Source organism: Alligator mississippiensis, chromosome 2 (genome assembly GCF_030867095.1).
Source record: "Alligator mississippiensis isolate rAllMis1 chromosome 2, rAllMis1, whole genome shotgun sequence".
NCBI lineage: Eukaryota > Metazoa > Chordata > Crocodylia > Alligatoridae > Alligator > Alligator mississippiensis.
The window spans coordinates 199,949,537-199,972,882 of record NC_081825.1 but is presented as its reverse complement, the minus strand read 5'-3'; the positions used below and the strand labels follow the sequence as shown (position 1 = coordinate 199,972,882).

The following is a 23,346-nucleotide window of genomic DNA, read 5'->3' as shown; positions in this document are numbered from 1 at the left end:
TAGGGTTCCACCTTGCCGTTGTTCTGTGAGCATCCTTCAGTCCCATCCGAAGCTTCAGTGGTCATTGAAAGCACTCAATACAGTCTGGCACACACCCTCACAAGTACTTAGGCACCTGAATTAATGGGAGGTAGGCATCTAGGGCGCACAGATAACTTCAGCCCAACATTACAGTGCCCAATTATTAGGAGCCGTGCTGTCTAGAGGTATCCTCAGACCTGAGTTCGGTGCCTAAGAATGGGACCTACTGAAGCCAGGAAACTGAGCAGGGAGCTGTCTCAGGTAGCTGGCAGAATATACTGATGAGATGAATGGGGCTTAAAGCCCAGGTTACATGCCTACGCAGTGGTAGAAATGTGTGTATTCTGCGGAACTAACTACTGTGGGAACGCAAGTGCCTCCAGGGTTAGGCAGAAGCTGACAGGGACTGTACAGCATCTAAAATTTTGGCTTCAGCAGAAGCAGGAAATTGCTTAATTACCTTTGTGGATTTGAACTGCTGTCAGGCCCTAAAGTTAATGTCATTTAAAACCTTGTCATTTTTTATTATAATTTATGAACTCTTTCTTTAGAAATCAGAGGTTGTGAGCTTCTTCTTGTCAAAAGAGGTCTGCTTCTTATGAGGAAATGAAACCTTTCAGAAAGTGCCTGGTCCAAAACCCTGAAATTCATTTGAGAAATCTCCTTTTGATTTTAGCTGGCTTTGGGTTAAGACAGAGGGAAGAGTAGCCCTGGAGCAGGGAGCCAGTGGCACAAAATTCAGCTTTTGACTAAATAATTTGTCCCAAAACAATCGTTTTAAATTTCTAAATGTTCTAGTGCTTAGGGAGGTCTGAACTATTTAACATACACATGGAACTACCATCATTCATATTAATGGGAATCTCACTGGCACAGCAATAGAAAAATACCGCTCACTCAGCATTCACTGAGGAAGGTATATCAAGGTTGTATGCCAAGCACAGTAATCAGCAAGAACGGGATCTGGATTCCCCATCTCAACCTTTCATAAACAATTTATGGAAACCTCGTGTTTTGAATTATTCTGAAAATGGTCTCCCTTATTCAAACCTAACCACATTTAAACCCTAGAGTTATCAGAATTAATTCTGCATCTTTTTTGCATCTTCCAAGAAAAGGCTTTCAGAGATGTTTATTTCTTAGAAAAAGTGCATATTGTATAGAACTGGTCTGATAGGAAGGAAGGTGATGTGGACACACAAAGACATCTTCATGAATAATGTGGAGTTCTGTGCTAAATGGAACATGTTACCAGTGCCTCATGAATGACCTTCTCTGAATAATACATCTCAGCATTTCTATAGGATTTATGTTAATGTCCCCCCGAGTACTGTAGACATCAGTCCAATGACTTCTTAATGAGAAACCCAACAGAGCCTGGAACAAGTTAGATAAAAATATTTAAATTTGGGTTTTAGTAATAAACAAATCAGTAGATTTTTGTGTTTCTACATCTTGGCTCTTAGATTGGCAGCTTACAGTCTACCCTTTAATCTACAGACAATATACCACTGGTAGCTAGCCTGTCTCTATGTATGTGTGCACACATATGAGAGAAACAAATTTCAGGTTATCATGTCAATTACTTTATCCTGTAAATCTCAGCAGCAGTGTCCTGGGCATTGTTAAACTAAGGAAAGGACAAATTGGACCCAGAATGGAAGGAAAATTCATAATTTAGATTATATATCTACAATTAGTTCCAGGCTGGCTGTAACCCTAGTGATTTAAGGTCTGATCCTGCTCACACTGAAGACAAAGAAGCCTTTAATTTGGCATAAGCAGACTGCAAATTGAATATAGAACTGACACTGAACATTAATTGCATGTGATTATAAATTATAGGTTATCTGCTGAACTCAAAATTGAATATTATTTGAGACCTGTAGAGTTACACATTCAGGAAACAATGGACTGATCATTAGCTCCTTACAGCACCAGTGTACTGCTTCAGTGGTATGACAGAACCCTCTTACCACATATACAGCACCCAAGCCCATGGTTTCATAAATATGACTATAGCACTGCTGCATTCCAGCAATCCCTACTGCCTGAAAATATACTGGAGTGTATTTACGTGAGTGGATCTAGGATTGTTTTAAAAGGGCAGCGGAGAAGGTGCGTTGCATCAATACATGTAACACAACACATTTTTCTCCAGGTAAAAAAGAAACTAGAAACTTTACTAACAGACTAAGGGCCCAGTAGTACAGCATTTCCCAAACGGTGTGCCATGGCATTTTGGGTCAGTGCCACACCCCCCCACTTGGCTGGAGCCACGCCCCCTGCTGCTGCGGGCAGCCAGACAGATGGGAAGCATGGCTCCAGCCAGTGATTCAGGTGCCCCTCTGTGGTGTTCAGCTGCTTGCCACGCGATCCCCCTCCTCCCTCCCCCCTGCTCTGCGGTGTTCGGCTGCTTGCTAACCCCCCTCTCCTGCTTGGGCGGTGTGCCATTGGGTGGGGTAAGACATGTAAGTGTGCCACAGAGTGTAAAAGGTTGGGAAACACTGCAGTAGTACATTAATCAATTTGGGATTGAAGCAAAAATAAGTATAATTTTACTGGAATGTGTATTAATTTGCTATATCACACATTTCTTTGTGCACTTGAATCTAAGATGACCCTGAATTTAAGATCCTCCCTCCCCCCCAATAATTGGATTGTATACATGGAAAATGTATAAATTAGTTCTAGAATTTAATTATTGGAATGTCATCTTTAATTCATCCCTCCTACCACTGCAGGGGGTGGGTGAGCAGTGGGGAGGCAGGTGGTGTGGGGAGGTCGAGTAGCTTCCCCCTGATTGTGCCTGCCCCTTTGCAGCCTCTGCTCCCCCCCCTTCCCCCCTCCCCCCGGCCTCCCCAGGGCTTCTGCTACCTGCTTCCTTCCACCAGCCTCTGTTCCCCTCTCCCTCCAGCCTCTGCTCTGTGTTGGCGGGCTTAGTCCCTGTTCTGGCCTGGGTCACTGAGCACATCCCCAGCTCAGTCCACGTAGAAGCTATGCAGGCTGCAGCCTGTTACTGTGGGGCTGGGTTGGGGTCATGCAAAGCATCCCAAGCTGCAGCATGCACAAAGCTTGCTGACATGGAAAAAGGGTAAGGGCAGAGAGAGGGACAGGTAGGGGTGCAGAGGTTCCATGGGAGGGAGATGGCAGGATACAGATCTAGCGGGGGTGGGGGCGAAAGGCAGGCAGCAGTTGTGGCTATAGCTGGGTAAGGGCTATAGCCTGAGCCACAGCAACTGCCTATCTCTGAACTGCCCTCATATGCAATTCTAAGACGAGCCCCCCCCTCCTCCCCCCGTGTTAAATGGAAGAAAAAAAACTTGTCTTAGAATCAAGTAAGCATGGTATGTAGTATATAAAAACCACAATCAGCTTAGCAAAAAATACTCAGAAATGTTGTTTTTTTTTAGCCCTACAGTCATTAGGAAAAAATGTACATCTCTTTCAGATGTATAAGATTAAGCCTTCTTGAGCATCTTGCCAGTGCATCCATTCCTCTCACACCTGAATTAATGTTTGTAGCTAGAGTTAAAAACAGTCTACAGGCCTGTGTAGTAGGGGCTACATTGCCAGGAGCAACTAAAAGACAGGAGAGAATTGCAGAAGAAAGAATAGCTTAACCAGTGGAACATTAAGACAATTAAGAAAGGGAGACAGGGTCATTAAAACCTATGGAATGAAGAATTTAGAAGGAACTAGACAGATTATAATGGGTCATGAAGTCAAGCAATTCCCTCACTGCTGCCTGATTAGAAACGCTGCTGCCACTGCCAGGCAGCAGATCAGGAAACAAAGGGGGGATGCAACATCACCAGGGCAATCCCCTGGGTATACCCCTGTTGATTTACAAGAGCTTTTGGGAAGCTCTGAATTTCAGAGACTCTATACCAGATTCTGGCATAAATAAAGCTACTTTCCTTCTCCAGACAGCCAACCAGGAAATTCAGGTCAGCCTGTGTGCTACTACTGATCTTTTCCACCAGAAAACAATTTGAAGGTGTACTTTTAATTGCTAGCCTAACCTGCAGTGTCATACTTTAAATATCTATCACCATCATTACTTTTAACCCAACCTGGATTTTTGTTTTTTAAAGGGAGGTCCAATCCAGAATAGAAAATCCAAGCGTTGCCTGGAGCTGCAAGAAAACAGTGAAAATGAATTTGGATTTCAACTGGTTCTTCAAAAATGCACTGGCCAGCGCTGGTCTATAACAAATGTACTGAAAAGCTTGTCATCGTAAGAGATTATAGGAATATCTTCTCCTTGATCCTTTTGCTACTGTGTAGCAAATGTTGCAATGTTGCCTGCTGTACTGTCTTTTTTTCTTTCCCCGTTGATTCTTTTTTTGCGTGTGTGTGGAAGTGAGGTTTGTGGGCTGAACGTAGAGATTTTTATTTCATAATGATGTTTTCATGCCATTACTAGAGACGCTGAATGACAGGTGATGGTAGCTATCCTAAAATATTTTGCAAATGTAAATAGGAAATAAATGGATAATATTTATAACTTGGACAATAAACTTTTATTGATTAAAAAAAAAGCCATGCTGCTACCTGATTTTCTTTCTGTGATCAGTTGGTAGACAACAGAGTGTTATAGTTTTTCATTGGCTGAAGCCTGATCCTGGACAGTTGCTTAAATCTCTTCAGCTCCCCTGGTGAAATTTGCTAAAATAGCAGTGTCTGGAGTCCATGCATAATGATATTAAATGGGATGAAGAGTACTCTCAATACCACGTTGCATCAGATCCTGCCCTGACCATGGCTTAATGGTCTTAGGCACATCTAGGAACCAGAAATGGGAGGAAAATGTTGGCTACACTCATGCTGTAGCACTTGGCAAAGCTTTGAGAGATTTGTAGCAGCCCTACATGAAGGCTATATTGTGGGATCCTTCTTCCTCCCTATGTGCACTAACTTTTGCTAAGACTTAGTGTTTTGAAGGGTTTTTTGCCACCATAGCATGTATCTGCTGAAAGAAAGGATTTTTGTTTCTACCCAAAGCTACCCCTCAAACAGCAGTAGCTCTGCTGACTGGAGCCACCTTCTGCTGCGTCCACATAAGGGGTTTTATAAGCACAGCTGTTTTAGCTATGGGGTCTGATTGTGTCAGGCTCCCCCCTGCCCCTCATCTGATATGGCTATGCCAACAGAACTTTGTTGTGCAAACAAGGCCTAGTGTCGGTCATGCTAGTTGCCCTGGTTGCCTACTCCTAAAACTGACTCTGGAGTTGGTAACATTGAGTTTCCTGCATTCTCGCTAGATCAGCAATAGAAAATAATCTTCGATCAGTGTGTACCTTTTAATTTCAACAGCAGCATTTAGTACTTTTCTGCTGTTAAAGGGGTAAGCAAAGGAGACATGCTGTTCTTTATTCAAAGGGCATAGCACTGCTACAGTAATTTTGGTTTCAAAAGCATTAGTGGCACAGGCTGCGAAAGTCCTGCAATTACTGCTCCTAGTCCCTCTGAGTAAGTGAAGTAACAGCTGGAGGCTTTTCGTCACATGATTGCTGATAAACTGGCCTGCAGGTCAAATAAGAAATTTGAAGCTAAGCTGCCGATTGTGAGATCTATAATGTTCTTGCTCCTTTGGGGCTCTAGTTTTTCCATGGCTGAGGAGGACAGTGGTGCCAAACACTACAGAAAAAGATGCACAATTCTGCTGAAAGAGAAGGCAAAGTCACAAAAAGGGCTGAGCATCATTCCGTGCTCTCTAACAATATAAAATACAAATCTTCCTTCTCTAGAGAGTGTATACAAGCTGGTGCAGCTGCACAGTACAAAAGGGTCTGGGAAGGCTGCATAGAGAGGGATGTTCAAATCATTCTGTACTGGCTTTACCATCAGCTCACGAGCTGATTCAGGCTGGCACAGAGAACTCTTGGAAATCCTACCTGGCCTATGCACTTACTGTGCCCTGTGAAGCCCACTCATTAAGACTCCCTGCAGGATGTTGCACAGGGAATGGCTGAAGAGGGACAGAACTGGGAAGTGGAACAGACAAAGCTGCAGATTCCAACCTTACTTCCTCTGCAAAGGAACACTGTGTGTGGGGGCCCAGGAGAGCCCTTCAGCAATTAGAGTGGAGCAGCAGCTGTACTCTGGCTTGTGGGAATGCTATTAGCTCCCCCACTTCCCCCAGCAAATTTCCCATGCTCTCCGCCAAGATAATCAGGCCACGCTAGGAAGAGGCTTTGTTGCAAAATAAAATCTGCAATGGAAGCTCAGCCTTTTTTTAATACAGATCTTGGCTTTGAGAACTGTTTCCATTTAGAATGGACTTTACTTCCTGCCCTGGACCTATGGGAAGAGCAGACCCATGCTTAAGACATTGGACTGGAAGCCAGGACTCCATTCCTGACTAAATTCTCAGTCTGTGCCCAGGTATCCTTGAGAACTCCCAGAAATAGGACTCTGTCTCATCTTCAACTTGAAAAAAGTTGTCGCAGATTGGTACCAGACAATGTCTTGCTCAAGGTCAACATTCATAAATCTTGCAAGTGCATGGATCCTGAACTGACTAGCATGCCTCAATTTCAGGGTTGCTAAGAGTGGAGTACCTGGGGCTGCTCCTTATACATTGGTCACTTCAGTTAATGATCTGTTGAGTAACAAATGGCAAGTCTTGGGGGGTAAAAATTGGTTGAAGGAAACAGTCAGAGAAGCTTTAATACCAAAAAAGCACTGGTACCACTGCTGCTCTCTGCAGCCTTTGATGGTCCAGGGGTATCTGCATTACTCTCCAATGTGTCTCCCCGAGATAGCAGCAGCTTCTTACAGAGAACGTCTACCCACCCACTAGTGTAGACTTCTCGTGTCCTTCACAGAAAGACCCTGGGGTTACTCCTTCCACTAAATTGTATTGTCATCGTTGAACTAAATGAACATGAGTAATGTTGCACTTGGATTCTTACAGCAAGAAGTGCCCTGACAACTTATTTTTGTCCAAGATACATGGAACCTTACATTACAACATTCCCTTAGATTCAGCTGCTGTAATTCAGTGCTCTGCTGAGACTTTCACTTCTCTTGCACAGAATTTTCTAAACAAAATGTCTGTCTTTTGGCTGAACAATTCCAAGCTTAGTCTCAGTCTAGGAGTTAACCTTCTCCTAGTTTTTTTGATGGAAAACACAGGGAAATACTCATCCATTTTTTTTGCTATAATGAAAAAATATATATTCTTGCATTCTTGAGACTTTTTCCACCGATAACTTGAAAACAGCTCAACCAAAATGGCAGAGAGACATCTGGTTGGGGTAAGGGATGGGGAAAATTAAAAAAAAAAAAAAAAAGAACAAAACCAATAACCAACTGGAAGTCCTTCTCCTTGAGTGAGACACAGCATAATGCACTAAGAAAGATTCTTTAGTTCTTTTTCTTTTATAGCTACTTCCCATCTCTGTCGTTGCTAGCTGTTGTCTCATTAACCTTGCAATACAGGAAGTGTCTCCAGCCAAAAGCAGCAGCAAAAGGTGTGAATTCACTTCCTCCTTCTCCCATTTACCTAAATTTCAATTAGATACTTTATGACCCATGCAGGGGGGTGGGGCAGCCTGAGATTATCAATCCTGATTTTCCTTTTGTTTTTATACTTGCATGTAAATTACCTTTCTTTTATTATTCTATGCACTCATTTTCTATTATGTTGTTTATTACTTTAAAAGCTCCAGGAGAGGTTTTGATTGCCACTTAATGTGCCATATCACCTCCTACAGACTGATTTCATGTTCAGGACTTCACTATTCTTAGCATCATTGTTCTTAATGACTGTTTAATAAGTCATATGACAGTCTAATTATGTGTCTATCCCTTTGCTATATATAGTTACCAAACACCAGTGTCTTAGGCTCTGCAGCATTTCCTCTTCTAAGAACAGGAGAACACAAAGGTTACAGCTAGTACCGGTTGATGGCATCCTTATACTCTGTGGGCCAAATTGTAGAGTCCTTGTTTCTCACTCCTTGTTGGGTAGGACTCATTAAAGTCTGCCTTTTAATCGCATTCCTATAACAGCCAGCCACCTTTCTTCACTCACACTGACCAGCTTATTTTTGGCCCAGTACTTTAAGAAAATGTAAAACAAAGCATACCACATGCTGATACCATTAACTAAACAAATTCTTTTTTGACTCAATGGGCATTTTACATAAGTAAGAGCTGCAGAAGGATTTGGCACCTAGTCACTAAATGTTGATCCACTAGGACACCTCAGTTTCAACTACTGCATGAATAAAACTTTTTGATGCCTTGCCTGAGAACTGAATTCACAATATGCCATTCAGGCGTCGGAGCTCCCTACCCAGGGCTCAAGGAAAGTTAGGTGCCTACCAGTGAAATTCACAGGGCAGAAAGGCCTAAGCACTGTGGACATCATTCCACGAGTCAGCATCCACAGCCCTGAGCATCTGGAGTTTGGCATTGCAGCCCTTCCTTTCAGAAGGCTGGGACTGGATGTGTCAGGTCAGGGATTGGCAAAAGTAGAAAGGAAGAAGAAAAAATTACAACCTATTTTATTTCATACCAAACTGAAGAAATATCTGCATAGCATGTGTGAAGTCTTTAATAAAGCAGTTCTTGAAATAAAACAGTCCACAGAAGACCATGCAGCAGCCAGTATGTTCAAGGGGCTGAAAACTCCTTCTCCAATCTAACTGCTCGCTCTCATCCTCAGCAGTAAACAAGCTAAATTCTGCTGTTACACAGTCATTACTCCCACTGAAATTAATTCTTCTCTTGTTCTTGTTTATGTGGCTGTCGCTTCTAGTATCCTGTGGGACCTGCATGCAGGAGACTGAATATAATTTGGCCTGCCACCTCTAAAAACTGCAGGATTGTTCCCTGGAGGTGCAGCTTGGTAACAGCATTGTCATCAGTGGATTTACAGGAGGATCCAATTTAGATTTTTTTAAAATAAATCCTAAATCTGGGTTTAAAGCTACATTTTTCAATATAAAGGTTTAAGCATTATTTTAAATGTGAAACAATGTTTGGTCATAGCCTTAAATGTTTTAAATGAAAAGCTGATAATCAAAGGAGAAATGGGATCGTTGTTAGTGTTTGTATTGTGATAGCACCCAGACCATGAACCAGACCTGGGGCCACATCACTCAAGGTGCTGTGCACACTCATAGGGATATAGAGTTCTCCCCCAAAAGGATTTTCCATTGTTTTGACTGGTATTGTACATCAATCTCCATAAGTACAGGGCACCCATATGTGTTACAACACCCGTGCCTTCTTCAGATCCTGATACTGAAATGCTATTCTTTCACTAGTGCTAGTTTTAAAACTAGGCTGAAATTCAGCTAAACTCTTCAGCATGTACTTACTTTAGTAACTTGAGAAGAGGGCAATCTTTGGGTTGCAGTGACATATACAATGGCATTTTGGTTCATAACTAATGTTACCAGAGACTACAGGAATGCAAACAGTAATCGATAATGAGATTACACAGTGCTTAATGTTAAACCATTAGAAAAGCCTAATTTCTTGAGGGAGATGCAGAACAGGATTAGACTAACAACAGTATCCAGACTTACTGCTAGGGATAGGCATTAACTCTAAATCACAGACAGCTCTTTATGATAATGTTTTACTTTTTTAATTACCCGGCAGGTAGGTAATGGGTAAGGCATTTCCTCCTGCCTTGCTGCTAAACAATAAATGTATTTATGACACAAGGGTGAAAAGTTACAATTTCTATTCCCTTTTTGGCCTATTCCGGAACATTGCTCAATCATCTGCCTCAAGCGATGAAGGCATTTCTGAAGATGCCTTTATAACCAGAGAGAGAGAGTTAGCCTGAAGTCAGTCAGAAATCAGGGTAAAGGTGCACCTTGTAAGCTAACTGAACTAAAGATACATAAGCAGCTGATGAAGTGAGCTGTTGCTCATGAAAACTCATGTATCCCCGAATCAGTTAGTCTATAAAGTACACCTCTACCCTCCCTTGTACTTGCCTTGATAATGGCCAATAGTGAAGCATGAAAGCACTACAGGAAGACAATTGAAAGAAGAAATTATCTCTGTAAGTGGGTTTACATGCATTCTTTCTTTGCCACATCCTGCATTTATAGGGCTACGCCAATCAAAGAGGGAAAGGACCAGGGAAATCAGTAACACAGAACTGCTTCTAGGAAGGCTTCTTTTAGTCTAGCCTCAAACACCACAAGTGACAGTGTTTTCACCAATGTACTGGGAAATTCATTCTATAAAAATAGTCCTAATTCTTTACCCAAAACTGTCCTCTTTACAATTTCACATTACATTGCTCCTAGTCATAACCTGGTCACAGCAATTGAAACAGTTCCTACCCCTACCTTCTTCTTGTCCCTCTTCAGCTGCTTGCGGATAGTTAAGACAGGCTTCTTCCCCTTCTCGTTCATCTTTCAGCCATAGCATTCATATTAAGGTTCCACCTTGCACTAATATCTCAAAGCTAGCCCATTCCTTCTCTCCATCATCTTATCCTGGAAGATGTCAAAAACCATACAAATGGCTCTATTTTTATTTAGGGGTGAAGGAAAGGTTAAGTATAGATGACACCCCCTTGTTCTCCTTTGGCCTATTATAATATCTCTGTGAAGCTCCACTGCTTGATCCTTTATGGTGTGCCTGGGAGCCAATCTTTGTGGCAACAGTCCTCTCCTCACCTCTCCTCCCACCATCCTAAAAACCCAATGCCGGCATGCTTGGAATTAATCCTCATGTACATGACTTTCTAAAGGAAGACACTTCATAGCCCTTCACATCTGGCTGTCATAAGGCACCGGCTTTTACTGAAGTATGCTTTGAGCTGGACTGCATTTGCCCAGGATATGCCCAGCTCTCAAGAGATACACAGCTTCTCCACAAGTACAGTCATCCCTGGGTCTAGGGGGATCAGGACACTCACTTGCTTTGTGCCCACCATATAACAGAATAATTACTAATAGGAAACTATGAGAAGGGAAATTTAGAGTGGCCTAGTGTAGTCTTCACATAGGTTTGTTTCCACCAAAGAGAGATACAGACCTCCTTACTTTGGCAAATTACTAGATTCCTGCTATTTGAATTTTCTCCTCTCGCTTGGCTTTCCTCTTATGCCCAAGATGCAGCTCAACATCATTGTTACCATCAGCTATTATGAGAGAAGCAAACCTCAGAAGAAAGTCCCTATGTCCATTTTCAAGGAATGTGAGCCATTACTGTCCCTGAAAGTCCATACTTCTAGTGCCAATTGCACTATCTTCTGTAACGGTTTTAAAGAGGAGCCAGCTCATCCTCCAGACCTCTTAGCATGATCAAGAGCAAAATTACAAAACCTATAAAAAAACAAATAGATGGGATTCTGGACTGGACCAATAACACTAGGAATACCTGGAAAATGAAGTGTCATTTTTTTCCCCAGAAGATTATACTGTGATAAAATGTGTTAGGAATATTACACCACCCCCCCCCCCTTTGTTTTCTGACAATGAATATTGCATCTGGATACACTTCATCCAGCCAAAAGCCTTCATTTACCGTCATACTTTTTAAAGTGGTGTCAATAACATTCTCCAATATTTGAGACATTTTCACTTCTGTCTTTCAGAAACATCCTAAAGCAATATGTACCCTCATCACATTGGCACTCTAACCCAAAATTTTAGTAGTTACTTTAGCCAGCCTTACTTCCCAAAGGATGTAATGCATAAAAGCAAGATATCTGATCTGCCAGTATAAAAGTGTAGGAGGCTGGCAGCAAGGCTTTGCATTAAAGAATATTCTCTGATGAGTTGCTTTGTACTGTTTCTCTCAAGTGGTTTTCCTGTTATCATTAAGGTATTTAAAACTCTACAGAACATGGTACTGCCCAATGGCGGTTCTCAGGAGTTTAAATGTTGGAACACCACACACAGACTTCATAAACATTAGGGGCTGGAAGGGACCTTGCAAAATCATTGAGTCCAGCCCCCCTGCCATAGGCAAGAAGTCGGCTGGGATCAAATGATCCCAGCAAGTCAAGCATTCAAACATCTTTTGAATGAGTCCAGAGTAGGTGTTTGCACCACCTCTCTTTGTCTCTCATCCACTGTATTCAATACACCGTCCAGGGTTGCTTCACTAAAGGTCCTGTTCACAGATTCCTGAGATTTGGCAGAGGGAAGGGGATGCTCAGACCCTAGGTCCCCAAACAACCTGAGGTCAGGTGGTTTCAGGGGGCAAAGGCAGTGTTAATTCTCTTCACTCAAAGGGCAACTTCATAGATTCATAGATTCATAGATGCTAGGGTCAGAAGGGACCTCAATAGATCATCGAGTCCGATCCCCTGCATAGGCAGGAAAGAGTGCTGGGTTCAGATGACCCCAGCTAGATACTCATCTAACCTCCTCTTGAAGACCCCCAGGGTAGGGGAGAGCACCACCTCCCTTGGGAGCCCGTTCCAGACCTTGACCACTCTAACTGTGAAGAAGTTCTTCCTAATGTCCAGTCTAAATCTGCTCTCTGCTAGCTTGTGGCCATTATTTCTTGTAAGAAACAATGGCCACATTACTTCAGGAGACAGCCTCTCTTTTGAATGCATTTTTTCTCCTTGGAGTTAATCCACAGGTAGAGAGAGAAAGCTATTCTGTCCCATAGTGAAGGTTACCTGAACCTTCCTTTGCTATGTACCTGTTCTAGGGCTATGGACAGCCTAAACGAATTTATTCCCTCAAATATTCCTGTAGGTTGCAACTTTCCTTTGCTGATCTCAGTGGAAAGGTCACTTAAAGTCTCTGTCCCTCAGTTCTGTCCCCATGACATGCGGATAACTTTACTTCCTCTCTTATATCCTTTGACTGTCATATCTATTTAGACCCTAAGTTATTTTGAGTCTCTTCCGGAACCATGTGTTTGTTCAGCACTTAGCACACTGAGGCTCTGATCTCAGTTGGGGACTGTCAGTGCTAAAGATATGCATACTAATAAGATGCAGTTTTTATGTGCTATATTTAATACTAGCACTAGATTTTTTGATCTTTTTTTAGCAATGATACTTTCATTTTAGTTAGGATAGTGCAGACTCTTTCACAGAAGGATCTTAAAGCAAAATAGAACCCTGAGTCTTAACGTTCAGTAGCTTTCCCTAAACGCTGAATAATCTTCCCACAAAGGCTCCTGAAGTTATATGTACCAGATAACAGTCCTGCAGATTTTAATTTTCTTTAAATTAGTTTTGAAGGCTCCTGTGGTGATCTTTCCTTTTACAAAAAAGTAACATTACCAACACTGAGTCTGTCTTTACAGCAGTGATAACAAATCTATTAGTCCCAAGCAAGGCCCTTTAATTTCCTGCAAAACTAGAGAATAGATGCGACTCCTGTATGGAAAGTATCCACTGTATGGCCATGATTCTCAGACTGGCAGTGTATGTACTTCTGCAGTTGGCACTGACAGTAGAAAAGTGTTCAATTTGATTTAAAATGAACTTCAAAAGTGGCAAGCCTTCCTTGGGCTCCTTGCTAAGAAGTTGTGTCAGAAATCCATTATAGGTGTCTTATCTGTGCTACTGTCGACTTTGTTTAGATTGTTTTAAGCATTGTTTAGACCAGCAGTAAAAAGCATTTGTCTTATGGCTACATCATCTGCTCTGATGTGGTTACATTTTAAAAAGATACAACATGCCAATACCAAACCCCAAAATTGATAATTATTTCTGATTCAAAGGCAAATCCAAAGTATATCATGGTAAACCTGAACTTTAGTAGGGCTGGAAACACTCACAGCAGAATTGTGAAACTGTATAATTTACCATGGGGTTCACTGACTTCAGCAAAGAAATGCCAAGATTCACTAACTTGGGAGCATCAAACAGCCAAGGATATTTTACTCTGAATTTCAAAATAATAATACATATTTCCATGTAGGAGAAACATGTCAGATTTAAATGATTCATCTTCTTAAGGTACCATATTCACCCAAATCCAAATGACTCTGAATTTAAGGCCATCCCCAAAGAAGTAGATTCCATACATGGAAAGTTTATAAATTTGTTATAATTTTCCAGGTATAGAATCTAATTATTGGAGGCTCATCTTAAATTCATCCCCACCACTAATGGCGAAAGCAATGGCAGGGGGGCAGACAGGGGGCAGGTAGTAGGGGACAGGTTTTGGCCCACCTTTCTGTGCCCCCCATGCCTCCACCACTTACCCCACCTTGTGCTTATCCCCCTGCTGCCTTGGGCCTCCACTCCTCCTTCCCCCTCCCCATCTTTTCCTTGTATGCTTCTGCTTGGCTCCAAAAAGTGGTGCTGGCTCTGCACCACTGTTATGGGGCTGGGCTGGGTCTGTGTTCCTTGCCCCAGGCTTCAATAAGGAGCAATCCTGCCAGTGCTGGAGCAAGGTTAAGTGGGGGGGGGGAGGAAGGGGAAGGGGCAGAGGCTGTGGGAAGGGGAAGGGGCAGAGGCTGTGGGAGGGAGATAGGGGGGAAGGGGCAGTTGGGGAGGAAAGCGGGGTTTGGGGGCCTGAGACTGTGGGAGAGAGATGCAGAGGATACAGAGGCAGCAGGAGGGCAGGCAGCAGCTGCAGCTAGGGCCCTGAGCCTGGGGACTCTCCAGACCCAATTCCAAGACAAAGCCCCCCCCCCCCCCCAACACACACACCCCCATGTGAAATAGCGGGGGTGGGGGAAACCCTGGTCTTGGAAATGAGTAAATACAGCATTAAACCCTTGACTGAAAACATGCACTGTGTAAACCTGACCAAAAACTTATCTTATTAACTCAACCAGTCATGAAAGAATTTATTCTACAAATTGGAAAAATCATGACAACACAAGCACTAAGGATTAATGTTCCCCTAGGAACAGAAACTTCCAAAACAGATCTTTTGCTAAAAATACTGATGCTAATGTACCTAGTCCTGCTTGGCAGCCATTTTAAGATAGTTGGTTTCAGTGGGGGATGCAGGACTACCTGATGCTACGTAACTATAGCCATCAACTAACTTTTCACTATGCACTAGAGTGGTGCTTATATTTGTTGCTTTGCAGAACACTTCTTATCTGGCTACATAGAAGGAAATGAGTCATGATGTTAAACTGCAGATAGGTATCACTCTGTACACCAAACTGCAGAAAGAGTGAGCTTATTCCCATGATGATCTGAGTGCATAGTCCCTCCATGGATGTACATTAGCTATTCAGCCTCTAATGTATAGCATAGAACATAGTCTTTGACTGTATCTGTAAACTGCATGCAGAAGCATGCATCTATAATGTTCTGATCCATGTGGGTCAAATAAAAAAAATGGACAGAAAGTTAAAGGAAAAACTACCAATATCAACTTCTAATGGCAGTATAGATGAACAATAGTTTTTGTTTGTTTTTTAATATAGACACTCAGAACACTATCTCAGGCTTTAAGTAGCTTACATTTAAAATCCTGTACTTTACTTTGGTATGACTCTGTCTACATGGTCTCACAATCAATAACTGGTGTCTAGCATGGCAGATTTGAGTGATTCAGCTTCTTAAGAGTGATGCTTTCAAGTACTAAAGCCATGAGTGGAATTTTCTGGGAGAGATTAAATCACATAGAGCTTTATTCATCTGAAAAGAGCTGTGGCTGTATATAAGCCTCATGGAAGATCTGGTTTTAGAGCCTGCCAGATTTATTAATTTAGGCTTTGGGTGAATGGTGCAAGCTCCTATATACTATTTGGAAAAGCACTCTGACACCTTCAGATGGAAGATGTTAATTAATTAGACCTGCCCCCCCCAAACAGATCGTTACCATACTCATGCTGAGTAATTCTTATTGGTTTCAGCGAGGAGTTGTCAAAATCTGACCCTTAATAAATAATTCAATCATATAGTCTTACCAGTTAAATTACATTACAGGTTCTATAATAGATCTGGCACAATTCTTGATCAGCCCCTTCCATAATTTTATCAGATAGATAGGTGCAGATGGATTCATCCTCTGCAATCTGTTGGCTGCTGGGATGCACATGGAAGGAAGCTGCACTGAGGCCAGCTGACTACAACTCTGTCTTTGGGGGTCTGTAGCCATTCAGCACTGAATAAATGTACAGGACTGGCTAGAGAGGGAATGTGGCAATGGGCCTTGGCTTCAGTTGCATTGAATAAGTACTGCTAAGGCAGAAGTTGGCCTTTGAGTCTCAGTCTTTGGTATTATATGAAATGGCTTCCCGGCTCTTTACTATTTTCTATTTTGATCAGATAGTTACTTGTGGTGGTCAATATTTTCATCATCTTTATGAGAATAGAGCCATCCTAAGAATGTAGTATCCACGGCTTGTCCTTCTACACAAGGATAGCATTTATGTCTTCACAGCCACAGAAGACAAAGAAAGGTTTTCTGTTAGTGTCATAAGCTTTGTTCCCCAAGATGTCAGAGACAATGAGGTGGCAGCAAAACATAATATCCGAGGAGCTCAGCATTCTGACCTGTCCTATCAGCTATTCAGAGGGACAGTACTAGGACAAACCAACTGGAATGAGAGATACCAGGCCCTGAAGAGGACAGAAAGCAGCAGAGACATCTTACACATCTCTAATGTCGGACAAAAGTAGCAGAAACTCATATTCACTGTAAGGTCCATATGCCGATATTGAGATAGCTATTCAACATTGGCCATCAGTGCATTTGACTTGCTGCCCTCCAGTCACCAAATGATGAACACCTGATGCTGCAATTAGGAATTTGTTGCACTGTGGCTGTTATCTCACTGCCCCTACACATTACTTTTTACAGCTGTCAAGAGTTTAACTCAGAAATAGTACTTGTGTTATTCTGGCTTTTAAAACCTGAGTCGAAATCCCTCAGGCACTGTATGTGCCAGCAATGCCATGTGAGTTAGTAAAAATATTATTTCTTATTGATTTATGGAGCACCTTTCTTCACCTACCACAGTGCTATTACTGTCATAGTAATGAATACCACCACCAAAATACATGTAGAACAAAACATAATAACAGAAAAATAAACAATAAAATAAAAAGCAGGAAAATTAACTAGACAAAAGGAATGTTTTGGCTCAAACCTTGAAGCAACAGCTACAACTACAGAAGAGTGCACACAGCACAAATTTGAAAAAATGGTCGGTATAACACTCAAAAGCCAATCCATAAGCATTGTGTCTCATAACCAAACATCTGTGAAGTCATAACCAAGCAGTCACGTGGTCTATAGCCCATTGTAATATCTGCAGGGGTAGGCCCCACTTGCCAGTTTCTTCCTAACCCTGCCTTGCCTTCTGCCACTCACCTGCTGTGCCTTTGATGCTTTTATTGTTGATGGGAGGTGTCCTTGAGGGTCAGAAGTCACCTCATGGAGTGATTTGATCTGTCCACCCTGACTAGCCACACCTGGGACCTTTTACCTTCTCATAGGACTTCCCCCTTAAGGGGACAAGTCCCATAGGTTTCCAGGGCACTTGTCATGGTCTCAGCTGTCATAACCTTGGCCCTCTTTTCCTGTTTGGCCACACCCTTCCCCAGGGTTCAAGACCTCAGCCTCCAGGGTTCAGCCTTGCCTGGACGGCAATCCCCTTTCCTGGGGACACTTGCACCTCAAGAGTCTCTGCCTCTCTGTCTTGGGCCCTGACCTCTCATGCTCATTGCAGAGAAGCGCCCTCAAGCACCCCTGTCTGTGGCCTTCTCATTGCCCCTTATAGCCACATCCAGTCCACTGGTAGATCTAACCAAAACATAGACACCAGCCACATGGCTGTAAAATAAAGTCCTCGCAAGCCTGAGTTAATACTTCTCTGCAGCCTAAGAGTTCCCCTTGGTTTCTTCTTCACAGCTCTCTGGCACTGCATGGGAGCTGGCCAGCCCATCATCTCCCAGTGCCACTTTGCAAGTAGCTCCTTATCCTGCCAAGCTGCCCTTCTCCAGCTCAGGGACTGGGTTTATATTCCTCAGCCAAGCCCAGTTCCAGACACCTGATCGGTCCCTTAGTCTCTTGTGCCCAATACCTCACTGGCCTGATCCCTGGTCCTTTACCACTCAGGCAGAGTTGCCCCATTACACCTATACATGAGTCTTTTTGGAATCTGTGGGTGTGTCTACACGTGAGCTTTAATGCTCAGTAGCCTATTTTACTGCATATTAGAGCATCACAGCAAAAACTGTGCTAATACACTAATGCACAGTAAAAGCTACTGTGCATTAAGTGTCACTAAAAAAGCATGCACTTTCATTACTGTGCATTAGGACAGCCTAATGTGTATTTAGTTAGTACCTTACATTAGAGGTACTAAATTTAATGTACAGTAGCAAAAGCACATTGATTAATGTGTAGGTGCACTCTGTCTTGATGCTCTTCAAATTTAGCCTCTCAATAAAGGACATCTTCTATTCTGCAGGGACAAGCTGACAGCTTTGGCTACATGAATCAACAGCAATGCCATGATGCTTCACAAAAGTGTGTGTCTAAATTTTGGATGAAGTGAGCCACATTTTTAAACTCACCATTTTCTGCATCTCATGGGAAAGAGAAGTTTTTGGATCCCAAAATACTGGAGAGCAAACTGCAACTATAAAACATATTTAAATAATGGCTCATATAACATTCAGACCTACAGTTACCAGGGTATTTCAATATGAAAGCAAAATACTGTACAGAAAACATTAATTTTATGCTTTCACTTAGAGCTATCTTCCTTTACCTACCTCTGCCAACCTCTACCTTTACCTAGTCAAGTCCCAAATTCCCAAATAATCACACCTTTAGAGAAAGGCTACATTTATAAGGCCTTAAGCTATTAACCTAAGACACTTTAAGAGTGTTTATAATTTGTTATAAAGCTCAATTGGTTGTTAATACCCTTGGTTTAAATTGTATCACCTTCCACTTATGCACTTAAAACCATCTGTGATGCTCCGTGTTCATATCTGTAACATGCTTGTCATTCACTGAACACTTGAGACGCTACATGTAAATGTACCCTTCAAGAAACTTGTGCCCTAGGAATCTGTTTTTCCTTATACAGCAATGTGGCATTACTAGGTGGCCTAGTACTATGCTACACGGAACAGTTTGCAGAGTTTCCCCCCTTCCCCAGTATTTTAGTTGTTTTTAATGCCACAAACCTGACCTACTTTGGTTCCTGCAATTGCCACTGCCAGTAAAATGCCCACAGGCACAGTGTTTAAAAGGCCCCCTATGCAGTTCAGTTGGCTGCACTATGTTACTTCTCCTCCTCATATTCCTTTACTACTTCTTCCCTCCCTGGGAGTTTAGATACTTATGAAATAAGTAATATTTGTTCCAAGTCCATGTTTCACTCCTTGGATTCCAAGCACCTGCCCAGACCTTTTAAAGGCTTCAGGTTGGCTGCTTGGAAGTCTAAGCAGCTGCATAAAAAGACTTGCCTAAGGGGTAGACCAAGTACTTTCTCAGTAGCATTCAGCACCGCTCCCACAGTACAGAAGATAAAAGAAGGCAGGCAGGTCCAGCCATCAGTGAAAGACAGAGCAAGAAAGGATGTTCTTTCCTTTCTTGCTCTCTAACGCACAGCCGAAACCTCCTTGCCTGTCAGTCAACTATAGAATTAACTACACAATGAATTAAGCTACACTTAAATAAAACTTGGAAGGAACAGACTATGATAGTGCAAATGTAGTAAAAGGTGCTAGGAAAACAGAAGCCCCTTGTACTCTTCTAAGCATAGGGACCATTGTCCATGTCAATCCCTGAGTGCTAGTCATCCAGATACATGAAAGGGAGGTGGAGGGATACACCTGCTTGTTCCCACCTAGTTTACAGTAGCCAAAGGTACTCACTGACTGTAAAGAGGACAGCAAGCTGCACTCCTGTGGGCAGTGCTGAGAATACGACCTACCTATGTGAAGGAGGGACCTCTTGGAAGTACAGGGCTTGATATACAGTGGACCCATCTACATGTGTGCCCAACTGCACAGTTGTTACTGCATAGTCATTTAGTACTTGCTGCACATGCAACTAAATGATTGCACAGCAACCACCTTTACCACAATCCCAGCAACACACAGGTCATTTCTGACCCAACTGCACAGTAGTTCACTGCTACTGTGCAGTAGTGTTGGCGTCATGGTTCATACCCACCAGTGCTACATCATCGTAGCTCATCGTTCAATGCTACTGTGCAGTAGTGTTGTGCCCTAGGAAACCGCTGCAAACTGTTCAGTGTAGCATAATACTAGGTGGCATTGCTGTATAATGAAAAACAGATTCCTAGGGCACAAGTAGGCATGGTTCATGCCTGCTCAATGCTACATCACCATAGCGAGGAGCTACGGTGATGTAGCACCTAGTGCAGATGCGCCCTATGTCTCTCAAACCAGTTTTATTGTAGAGCAGCCCTGAACTGGGGCTCAGTGTAATCTGTCAGCGTTCTCTCAGGAAACACATATGTAGAAACAATTGTACATCATGCAAACAAAACCTTCGTTTCATATTTTCAAAATGTGAAACGAAGGCTTAGTTAGAAGCAGTGGGCTCAGACACAACTCAAATACAGACCAAGCTAACAGGAGGTGCCCAGAGATGTAATATGTATGTGTCACTTAGAACCAGTATGCCAAACCACAGTGAGAAATGTCTCACTTATTTGCACAGTAGCAAACACACAGTGAAAGAAGCGCAGGAGACAGATGCAAAGGCTATGTACAGAACACAAGATTACTAGATATGAATCAGCTTTCCACAGCTGTCAGAGAGCAAGTGACTCAGTGAGCTAGATTTGGAAAGCGAACCTATGAAGGATAATGGAGCTCAGAAGATGCTCAGATATCACAGCAATGAGCATGCTATAAATAAATCAGATTGACTGACTGATCTGGAGTTAAGGACTATGCAGGCGTAAAATTCCTGTAGCATCTATACTTTTTAAAGCCAAAGATCCCTAGCCACAGATCCTTCAAGAAAATAGCTGGAGACAACACTGTTGGAATCAGTCATTTAGCCTCTTCCCATGATGCAGGCACACATACTTCTTGCCACATGCTAAGTACACCTTTGTTAGTATTCATATGGATGAGATTTCTGCCATTTTGGGGTAAACAACTAGGATACTGTATCTGTGTTCAATCTTTTCAGGTGTATCCCTAGCTGTACTATTCTTGTCTACGACTCAGATTGTATAGAGCTGTGTTACAGGGCACATTCATTATCAGTCTAACTTGGGTGGTAACAGGAGTTTTGAAAATTATGTCCTGATCCTTCATGCATACCTCTACATACTTGCTTTACATTCACGTGCAACTTTCACTGACCTTTACAAGTTATTGGCAGCTTAAAAATTACTTCCCTCCATTGTTCTGACTTTGCTTTCTGTGATGGGTGTGGGGCACCAGTTTCCTGTCAGAGGTAAACTGAGCTATCTTGTGCCAGTAAAGAGATTTCTGAAGCCTTTACAGAATGGTTTTCTATTTTGTCAAAAGTATTACTTACCTCCCCCTGACTATGCTATAAAAAGCTGTCACAGATTTAACTGAGGAGACCAGCAAGTATTTCTAGATGAAGATCAAATTTAATACAACTGAAATATTTTTTGTTTGTTTGTAATAGCTGCTATGTCAGTTACTGTAACTTGGGCAGCATCTTTCCAAAAACATGTGGTTTAAATCAATTACCTTTTGTTCCTACCAATCAAGAATGTCGATATTTCACTTATTGCTTTATTTCACAGACACTTTAATCACAAAGCAGCTCTCTCTCTAGTACCATCTTTCTGGATTTATTTTATATTATCAAGATTATGATGCTTGTTGATTAATATACCCACAGAGACAGTTCACCAGCTATAAAGGATTTATCAGATTTAAGTGATGACTTTTCTCTACAAATAAAACAGAGACTGTTTCTCATTATGGCCTGCTCAAGTACTTGAAAGGCTCCCATTGACTTCACTGGTCATTTGTATCAGACCTATACTGTTGCTCTGAGAATTAAATGTTTCTCTCCTGTGTTTACAGGTCTCCCATTATTGCTGCATCCAAGTCTCACAAAAATGTACGTTAACAGCATCCAATGAAGTCATCCCCATATTATGGGTACTAAAGTAAGGCACAGAGAAATTAATCAATCTGACCAAGATCCCACTGAAAACCTGGGGCTGAAATGGTGTAACAGAGAGCTGGAGTCTCTTTGATACTTTAAGGGATAAAGGGCCCCAGGTATGGGGAGAGTGCAGGTGAGCAAGCAGCAGGAGAGCTGGCCCAAGTAAACAGCTCTGCAGTGGCACAATAGGATGATGCCTGCATGACTAGTGGAAAGCCTACTGCAGGGCTAGGAGCTCCATAGTAGGACTGCAGGCTATAGCCATGGAGGGGAAACTAGGCACTGCCAGAGATGGGCGACCATGGAAACCAGGCAGTGAATGGAAACAAAGGGCACCCCCACACAACCCCAGAGTCACCTGACCAGAGAGAGGCAGGGCTGTGGGCACATATGCCCTGACCAGAGCCAAAGCAAGGCAGCCTGGTCCTGCAAGCCGCAGGAGAAGGAGCTCCTGGTTAGAGATTCTGCAAGGGGGTTGCTGAGCTGCCTTGGGGACTACCAGTGTGACTCAGGGAGCTTACAGAGATAGATCCCAGGGCTGGGGTGATATGTTGATACTTATGAGGGCTGCCCCGAGGGTTTATTTGCCTACTCTGAAGTGGGGGAAGTGTTTCCTTCTTAAAAAGGCAGCATGCTGTTTTCCCTTTTGTTGATGTTGGTGGGTCCAGGAGCACGGAGTTTGTTGCTTATCATTTGGTTACGGTTCATACCGGTGCTTTGGGTTGGGGCTGTGAGAGATGGTCTTTGGAGGTCCTATTAGTCCCTTGGAGCATGTGACTGCCTTGAGCCCTACCAGGGGCAAGCTTGAGGCAGAACAAGTGCAGAGCCTGACAGAAGGGCAGAGACTGGGCGGGGAGGGGGAGGCAGGGGCCCAGTGGCTGAGACCAGGGCAGAGACAGGGGGCCAGGGACCTAGTTCCTGAGAGAAGGGCACAGATACCTGCAAGGCATGGGACATGGTGTAGGGATGGATGCAGCCATGTAATTAGCCCTTAAGGCTGATAGGTGCCCTGGGGCATGGACAGGGAGAGGGTGCCCACGCAACTCAAGAGCATAGTTAAGGCCAGTGGTGTTTAGGAGGGACCTGTTGGCTAGTGGATAGAGTAAGGCTCACTTCAGGACTCTCAAAACAGCCTCCCTTTCAACCCGGGGTTACAGAGCCACCATGGGGTGACACTGATGCCCTTGGACCCCAATGTGCTACAAATAGTAACTGAACCCACACCTGCCACCTCACCACCCAGTACCTGAATCACAAACCTAACATTTGGGGAGAACTATGCTAACTTAAAGCCCACTGC

At 42.9% G+C, this 23,346-nt stretch overlaps 1 protein-coding gene across 6 annotated transcripts in view; it reads left to right on the top strand.

The window, feature by feature from the left end:
* Positions 1-23,346, top strand: part of GALNT18 (polypeptide N-acetylgalactosaminyltransferase 18) — a 546,174-nt gene that overhangs the window by 486,440 nt on the left and 36,388 nt on the right. For 2 of the 6 annotated variants that reach the window (XM_059722679.1, XM_059722680.1), the window contains one exon: positions 4,119-4,565. The exons of the other annotated variants lie outside the window; for them this stretch is intronic. In XM_059722679.1, coding sequence (XP_059578662.1) covers positions 4,119-4,265 — 147 coding nt within the window. In that variant the 3' untranslated portion in view covers positions 4,266-4,565. Of the gene's footprint in view, positions 1-4,118; positions 4,566-23,346 lie in introns of those variants that run through there. 6 annotated transcript variants of the gene reach the window in all.